The sequence below is a fragment of the Benincasa hispida genome, chromosome 4, assembly GCF_027475165.1.
Source record: "Benincasa hispida cultivar pf3 chromosome 4, pf3_genome.v1.1, whole genome shotgun sequence".
Classification (NCBI taxonomy): Eukaryota; Viridiplantae; Streptophyta; class Magnoliopsida; order Cucurbitales; family Cucurbitaceae; genus Benincasa; species Benincasa hispida.
This window is the reverse complement of record NC_143481.1, coordinates 16517944-16526828: the sequence shown is the minus strand read 5'-3', so window position 1 is coordinate 16526828 and position 8885 is coordinate 16517944. Positions and strand designations below refer to the sequence as shown.

General features: G+C 34.3%; 1 protein-coding gene across 2 annotated transcripts; it reads left to right on the top strand.

Moving 5' to 3' along the window:
• The first annotated feature begins 1143 nt into the window (after positions 1–1143).
• Positions 1144–7381, top strand: LOC120076651 (Melibiase family protein). Of its 2 annotated transcripts, none has more exons than XM_039030533.2 (15): positions 1144–1278; positions 2662–2819; positions 3169–3316; positions 3432–3689; positions 3868–4042; positions 4515–4576; positions 4678–4841; positions 4946–5043; positions 5364–5422; positions 5616–5750; positions 5844–6088; positions 6173–6329; positions 6640–6715; positions 6813–6863; positions 6957–7381. In XM_039030533.2, exons 2-15 carry the CDS (start codon positions 2749–2751, stop codon positions 7175–7177), a joined length of 1920 nt encoding a protein of 639 aa, XP_038886461.2. In that variant the 5' UTR covers positions 1144–1278; positions 2662–2748; the 3' UTR covers positions 7178–7381. The 2 variants fall into 2 exon arrangements, with proteins under 2 accessions (XP_038886461.2, XP_090168921.1); XM_090312795.1 differs by lacking the exon at positions 1144–1278 and adding an exon at positions 2472–2591.
• Positions 7382–8885: the final 1504 nt, after the last annotated feature.

Genomic DNA, 8885 nt, shown 5'->3' with positions numbered 1-8885 from the left:
TTCTGTGATAACCGCGCCGAACCGATTAGCATCGGTTTCATAGCCACACAAATCGAAGCCGACTGCCTGGGCCGAACTGTCATTGGACCGATGACGGTTTCGGTCGGTATGGGCGGATTGAGCAGTTTGATCGGCTTTTAGAAGCAAAAAATAAAAGGGTAAGAAAACAACTTAAGTTTCGAAAATTTTTTTAAAAAAAAAAAAAAAGAAAAAATTAAGAGGGTTATTCAAAATATTAGAGCTTATTATAAAAGGCGTTCAACAAATCGCACGTTTGCCATACACGTGGTGAACCATCCCACAGCAAAGTGCTTAAACTTAGGGTACAGGAGTGGAGATGCTGCATTCCGGCATTCCTTTTCCTTCGTCCACTTTGCTTCTACGATATTATCTATCAAATTCTCTCATCCTTTTATTTTTCAATTAAAAAAGGTCTTCTTCTTTTTTGGAAATCTGTGTTGTGTTTGGACAAAGAGGTGTAAGATGAAGTTTCTCAAATAAAAAAATATACATGATAGAAAAAGAAGAAATGATGAAATTCTTCAATAAACATGCAATTTTGAATAATATTTATTATCGAAGTTGAGTTATTTAACATCAACTCATAAAGTTAATGGACACCCTTTTGTTGGTTATTATAATCAATGGTTAGTGAATTATAACAGTTAGTGACCAATAGGTTATAATAATAAACACTATAGTACAGTAGAAAATAGAGGACGGAAGACAAATAATAAATACTTTAACAAAAAGAAGGTTTCGAAATATTATTTACTATATTTAATGTAGCTTATAAATAATTGTAGACACTATTGTTTCAAACATGGAGTGGACTATAATAATCTATTCCAACAACCTGTGACAAGAGTGGATTAGAAAGAGAAAAGTGAGCTAGAAAGCTTTATTTTGAAAAAAGTTCAAAATTTCATTAATGAAAGGAATTGTAGGTCATGTTTGAAAAATCCCATGGGGTATACCCTAAAAACACTCGTTTCAGTTTCTCATGGGGAAAGAAAACCCTTTTTCATAGTGGACTCTGTTTCGACTTTAACCGCAAGATTCTTCTTCATTATATTTGACAATGGCTTCAGCTGGTATAGTGTAGAATCTTCAACTTATGTGGTAATGGCGTATGAAGAGGCTACGCGTTACAGGAGCCATGGGAAACTGGGATCCACATCCACTCCACCTTCCCCTTTCTATCTATTTAAACTGCTTCCGCCATTCCTTCACTTCCATCTCCCACCCCCTTCGCTTCCTCATCTCGTTTCTCTCCAGGTATTGCATTTTCCCCCATTTTCTTCTTTTTCTTCTTTTCCTTCTGATTCTGCCAAATGATTTTTCATTTTCCTCGTTCTGTTGAGCTCTTCTTTTTGTTTGTCATTAAAATTTCCTCCTTATATGGTTTTCAGTAAAACTCATATGCCTATTTCTATAAGTCTTACACTTCAACAACCTTTGGTTTTTCTGAAACATTGTTGTTGATGGATTGAAAAGCCTTTTCAATTAATAGCCTATTAGGTTATGATCAATCTAACATCTTCCCTATGTTTCTAATATATCCTTTTTTTTTTAATTATTTTAAATGACTGAAAATATTTATAAATGATAATAAAATATTATAAACTATCTATGTCTTTTTGTACCATTGAATATACTCGCAAGTTTCTTCAAATAAATTTTCTAAATTTTTGAGGGGTAAACAATATTTAGTCCTTTTAAAGCAACTCAACATGCATGCATGACTAAATTCATTTTCTATTTACATTAAATTGCACCGTGTAGTTATTAGGCTAGTTTTTATGTTTCTACCACAATACATAGTATGGCCAATTTGTTGCTTTGTTTGGCGGGTTTTAATTTAGTTTAGGCCTTTTTGGAAATTAATTCGTTTTTAGTTTTTGGTTTTTAAAATTAAGCTTACAAATACTACTTCCGTCTCCAAATTTCTTCTTTTGTTATTTACTTTTTAACAATAATTTAAAAAATCAAACAAAATTTTGAAAATTGAAAAAATAGCTTTTAAAAATTTATTTTTATTTTTTTTGAAAAAATAAGCTTAATTTTAAAAAGTAAAAAGAAAGGAAAGAATTAGTTAGTAAAGGGTCTTAATTTTTACTATAGACATTTTTTTTAACTTCCAGTTAAAAATAATGAGATTCACTCCGATAAATATATTTCAAACTTCCCAATGTTGGAGTACCATTGTTTGGCCCTGTTTTATATGAGCTAAACCATTTTTCTTTTGCTTTTTCTGTGTTTGCTTAAAAGAAGTATTATTTATTTATTTATTATTTTTAAAGATATCAAAGCTTCCTTAATTTGTAAATGTTTTTTGTTTTCTACATGGCCTCAACTTATTTTAGCCAAAAATATACACTAAAGGTCAAAACTTCAAAAAGTTGCTTGCTTTGGTCTGAATGTTAAACATTGCCTTTTATTATCACTTGCCACTCACACACACCAGCCTTAGAATTATAAGAGATTGATCTTCATTCCCGATCTTGATTAATCGAGAGTGGATAATCCACCAGACGGGGGTCACATTCGCCGACCCCACCAAGAAGATGAGTCAATACATGCCGTCCCACGTAATATCCAAACGGGTCTTTATCGTTTTCTTAATTCATTTATCTAATTTAGAATTTTCCGGTGTTGAAGGTATCAAATATATCAAACAAAGAAGAACCCTGTTTTATGGTCTACTCTGAATTTTGATCGTTGAGAACCGCCACTGCTGTAGACAAGATGATGGAAAACGTCTTCTTCAGCTCTCTCTGCTTTTCCCTCTTCTTCTGTTTCGGGTTTTTCTTCAATTGGTCTGTAAATCTCTCCTTTCTCTCACTTTTAGTTTAAGTTACTTGTATGGTTGTTAATTCTGGGATGTTTAAAGAATTTCGTTTCCATATTTAGTAAAGATTTGTCTACTTCCTGTATAAACTAGGATTGTTATTGATTTAACTGTCTGATTGAAGAAAGACACACTTGATTGGTTTTAAAATTTGCATTCCTGTGTTAATGGATTCTATTTCTTCCTATCTATTCCTGTTGCATATTTAGAAATGTGCTTAGTTTGGGACTTCCGATAACTAAGGTTATGGTTTGGATAAAGCCACTGGCTTCACTAATCATATGGTGTATACGATTACGAACTGTAATCTGTTTCAGGGTGTCCTCACAAACTGGACCAGAACGTGCTGCCCTCCCCCCGAGAGGTTGGAACTCCTATGACTCATTTTCCTGGATTATTTCTGAGGAAGAATTCCTACAAAATGCAGAAATTGTTGCCAATCGGCTTAAACCTATGGGATATGAGGTAGGAATTTGGTAACCGGCTGACAAATTTTGTTTGTAAGATTGGTCATTTTATTGTTATGTAATGCTGTAAAATGTAAGAAGATTAATCTTCTCGTTTCTTTTGCTTGATGCAGTACGTGGTTGCGGATTACCTCTGGTATAGGAAAAAGGTTCCAGGTGCTTACACTGATTCTCTTGGATTTGATGTGATTGATGAATGGGGGAGGATGGTCCCGGACCCGGTTCGGTGGCCTTCCTCTCAAGGTGGAAAGGGATTCTCCAAAGTAGCTAAGAAAGTTCATGATATGGGTTTGAAGTTTGGAATTCATGTCATGAGAGGAATAAGTACACAGGCAGTAAATGCCAACACTCCTATATTGGACATTTCAAAGGTACCTTGAGCAAGTTCCCTTATTTCTTCATACTGTGAGCATTGATAAGTAGTGAGCAATAAAACACTGGAGAAATGCAAATTGTGTAGAGTCCTTTTTTTGTTCTCTCTTTGGGATGAAAGATAGGGAACATTTAATGATTGTAAATTTCTGCTTAATTTTGTCAATTGCTTCGTAGGGAGATGCCTATGTTGAATCCGGGAGAAAGTGGTTTGCAAGTGATATAGGGATTAAGTCTAGGGCTTGTGGATGGATGCATAATGGTTTCATGAGTGTAAACGTTAAGTCGGGAGCTGGAAAAGCCTTCTTAAGGTCCCTGTATCAACAATATGCTGATTGGGGTGTTGATTTTGGTAAGTTTGACCATCATTAACAAAAAGTAAGGTTGCTTCCTACATGTTTTCATATCTCTGTAGAAGTATTTGACAGATTGTTATCAATTTGTGAAGAATTTCAGCCTACTCTTCAACTTCAACATTTTAACTGATTATCTTTAGAACACTTAAGATGCTCGAAAAATCTGATATAAATGCTTTTTTCAATAGTTTGATCAAAATAGATCTAGCCATCTTTCATATTTTCCCGTGGAAAAATGCATTACTCATTGATACAAAGTTTAGTATTGTGTTAATCATGATCATTGATTTCAAGAACACCATAACTGCAAAGACAATGTATCTCATATTTAGAAAAATAGATACCGACTATAGCAGTGTAGATCTATAATTTGCCTGTGAAATGATGCAATTTCTTTTCACTCCGAATACCTGGAACCTGGATACTAACTTGAAATGATCAATCTTTATAACCTTATTTTTCTGGCAGTAAAACATGATTGTATCTTTGGCGATGATTTGGATTTAGATGAAATAACCTTTGTCTCTGATGTATGCTCTCTCTCTCTCTCTCTCTCTCTCTCTAACACACACACACACACACACACAACTGTTACTCATACACGAAATGCTAATTCATTGAGTATGCACAGGTTCTTAAACAACTTAACAGCACAATATTGTATTCTCTGTCCCCTGGAACAAGTGTGACGCCAGCCATGGCCAAGGCTGTAAGTGGGCTGGCTAATATGTATAGAATAACAGGTGATGATTGGGATTCTTGGAATGACATCGTTTCTCACTTTGACGTTACCCGGTAAATTAAGTAGTTATGTTTCAAATCAAGAGATTCAAATACATATCATTTGATGTTGATGTCTTCTCAACTTGTACTTACAGTCTGTTTCATCTCTTCTTCAGGGATTTTTCTACTGCTAATATGATAGGTACCGCAGGCTTGCTGGGTAAATCATGGCCTGATTTAGATATGCTTCCACTGGGATGGCTTACTGATCCAGGTTATACGATTTTATTAGTTCATTTTTCCTTTATGTTCCACATTATTGCAAAGAAACCTTACTAGATTAGACAAAGAATTACATGCAACTGTCTTTTATAAATCATTTTTCTCCGAGTAAGATATATGCTTAATTAGATATGAAGTAATTATTAAATGAAATTCTCTAATATAAAATAAATAGATTGATCAGTACGAGGGAGACTGAATAACAATAGATGGAATTGGGCAAACCATTTTTTGGGCACCTACAGAAGTCCAAATAATATTTCAAATTAAGCTTGCATAAATGTTATTAATAATGTGAAATAAAATGTTTAGGTTCAAACAATGGCCCACATAGGACAACCAACCTCAACATAAATGAACAAATAACTCAGGTACCTTTTTTTCTGTTTTTTTTTTCAGTTCAACAATATGCTGATTGAAGTATATTTGACTTCTTAGTCAATGGTTCATGTTTTATGCCAGTTGAGTTATGCTCATGTTGGCAAATATATGTATTTAAAAGAGAGTATATTATCTTAGTATTTTTCAATTGATGCAGAAATGTTGGTTACCTTAATTTTTCAGATGACTTTATGGTCTATGTCCAAGTCTCCAATTATGTATGGAGGAGATTTGAGGAATATGGACAATATCACCCTTAGTATCATCACAAATCCTACCATACTAGAGATTAACTCCTTTAGCTCAAATAATATGGAGGCAAGTTGAGCTTTTTCCATTTTTACAATTTATAAGTTGGGAAAGACTTTCTTCATATCAACATTTTACCTTTTATTTTCATTGCCTTTTCAGTTTCTTAAAATTTCTACATCAAAGGTTTCAAACAGAAGAGAGCAGATTGAGAAATGGCATTCCAGACATTTGGAGGCATCAGCTTCACCTATACTGGGTCTCACCAAATGTGCATATTCAGACACAGCTGGTTGGATTAGCGAAAGTCTCAATCGAGGTGTTGAAAAAATATGCTGGAAGGCAAATCAGGAACATGAATATCGAACCCCATTTTGTCTATACAAACGAGGATCTCGAGTTGCAATGTAATTGTTTTGATGCTTTACTTTTATTTGGCTGTGTAAAATTTTGAGTTTGAGCAGTTTCACAAAAATTATGTTCTGCTACAGAGATAAAGAGGCAACTACTCGCCATGATCAAGTGGAACTTCTATCATTTCCAACTAGCACGGTGGATGTTTGCTTGGATGCTACACCCAAAAGAAAGCGTAGTTATGAAGAGCTCACGAGGGGTTCATTTTTCCCCTGTAGGAGGCACGAGAATCAGGTTCATCTTTGGCTCTTGTTTGTTTAATGTCTTTTTTCCATTTATGAGAATCAATGTGCATGGCTGGCTGCATAAATGAGCAATCTAGTTATATTAACGAAAGTTCTACGCATTCGAGATTAGTATTATTATTGACATTTGTCAATAGGTAGTTTTTCCAGGTTAACCAACTGGCTAAATTGTCTTTGTTTTGGAGAGGATGAAGAAAATAGTCTTTCTCTGGACTTTGCATCTGCATTCATTTTCTCACTCTTATTATCTTTCTGATGCTCTTATTGTCTTCCTGGAATGTTTACTCTGATAATAATAGAAATGGGATTTATACGCTAATGGGACATTGGCAAACCATTATTCGGGGCATTGTGCAATTGTGAAGTATAACCAAGGTAAAGAATTCGAGATTGAATTGCAGTATTAAAACGACTAATTGTCAACATCTTGACTTTTTGACCATTATGATCATCATGAAAATCATTCCTGCAGCCAAAGCTATTCCGACCGGAGTTCGCTCTTGGGTCGCAACAGGAAGAGGAGGTTAGTGTATCTCTGAGATTCTATATGGGTTTTCACATAGATGTAGCAATCTTCTGTTAACATATTACTGAAGAACATTTTGATCTAATTTAGGTGAGATATATGTTGCTTTCTTCAATCTGAACAATGTGAAGACTGTTATATCCACAAAGATTTTGGACCTCGCTGAGGTACTTCCAGGCAAGAAATTGGGTCAGACTTCATGTAAATGCAGAGAGGAATGGTCTGGACAAGACTTTGGAGTGATCTCAGAGTCAATAGCTGCACCAGTTGAAGGCCATGGTTCTGCACTATTTATCATCATTTGTAGCTAGTCCAACTGCGTTATGAAAACAGTTAATTCCTCTGGAATTTGCTTACATTCTCTTTTCGAGTACGATATGTATGGCGAGAAAATGATAGCTAAATAACAAATAGTTTATTATTGCGATGTCCTCTTTGAAGCAAATTCCTGGAGCTCTCATAAATCTGTACTTTGTACTTTCTCATATCAATCCAACTCTCTTCTCTGTGTAAAACTTCTTTGGATGCTTAAACAATATGGACGTGAAGATTTTAGGTTAAACTACCCTGATCAAACTGAGCAGGGACTGGTGGGATGTGGGCAGGATCGGGCGACTAAGACTGGGCGGGACCGGGACCGGGTCTGGGAGCTGGGTGGAATAGGGGGAATCGGGTGGGACGGGCAGGAAGGACTGAGCGGAGGGGGCTGGGACCGGGTGTGGAGTGGGGGTAAGCTACTATTTTTTGGCCCGATTCCAAATCTGAGTGGGCACGTTTCATTCCATTTGATTTTGGATTTTGGTCTCATTCTTTATCTAGTCAGGCCTGATTGGTCTTAGATTTTTTTTTTTTTTTTTTTTTTGGATAATCTGACTCAATGTGGTGTTAATTTAATATATTTGATTAAAAATGTAGGTTATAATGGAATTGTAAACGAAGATTCATTTAATGATCATTTTCCTGCAACCCTTTCATGTTATTCTCATATAGGAAAAACCATTCCTGACTTTGACACAATTACATGTTTTGGTTCTTTCCTTACACAAACATCATCTTCAATAGACCACTAATTCATTGTATTTTTCTCCGAGGGATGGAGGAGCTAGGAGAGATGTCATTAGTTTTAATCTTCTATGGTAGGTATCATTAGCCAAAGAGAGTAACTTTATTACAGGATTGAAACATCAAATGAGAATTGTGAGTGGTGAAAATACTTGTTTTAGATTTAGAGCTAAGTATTTAAATGATAACGAGAGTATGAAGATATATGAGTTGGACTCCACTTTTTCATCCCTTGAGTTCGAGAATGATGATGATGCAGTGCAAAAAGGAACATAAATGATCAAACTATTCAATACAAAATGAAATACATACCTTCTTACGGAGTATACAAGATCACAATTTCGTGAAGTATAAGTTTTGGTTGAAGAGAAACTTTTCGTTGTAGAGATAATTTAGTGAAAAGGACTTTTTGTGAATCACAATTTGGTGAATATAATTTTTTATGAATAGAAGTTTTTTTGTTGTAGGTTGTAAAACAATTAATTTGGTAGATAACATTTTGTGAATAGTACTTTTTTGTTGTGGGTTGTAAAATAATTAATTTGGTATGTTAAACAATTAATTTGGTGAGATTTATTGTTGAATTTTAAAAGTAAGAATTTAATAAAAGAGGGTATAAGAGTAAGCGTACATAAAAAAAAATTCATGCTTACGTCATTTTCATCATCAAAAGATAAACAAAAAAATCTTGGTTTTTAAAATATGTCAAAAATACAAAGTCAAACTCCTATGAGGTCATTTTTATCAATTTCCCTAAAAACTGGGCGATCCTTGGGGTTAACAAAAGTTTGTACAACTCAATCGTCAATATGTGAACTAACTACATTAGGATAACAGAAATTTGAAATTAGAACTTTTCCTTTATTTTTTTTATAAAATTTTAATAGACTTACATTTGAAAAATATGTGGACTACTATGATAAATCGTTCAAAAAATACTTTTAGTGCTCAAAGTAA

What these genes read in the sequence shown, in the direction of transcription:
- LOC120076651 (XM_039030533.2), top strand. Translation starts at nt 2,749, where the DNA reads ATGATGGAAAACGTCTTCTTCAGCTCTCTCTGCTTTTCCCTCTTCTTC. An exon ending in TTAGCTCAAATAATATGGAG is followed by an intron (nt 5,751 to 5,843) that starts GCAAGTTGAGCT and finishes TTGCCTTTTCAG; the next exon opens with TTTCTTAAAATTTCTACATC. An exon ending in CGAGGATCTCGAGTTGCAAT is followed by an intron (nt 6,089 to 6,172) that starts GTAATTGTTTTG and finishes GTTCTGCTACAG; the next exon opens with AGATAAAGAGGCAACTACTC.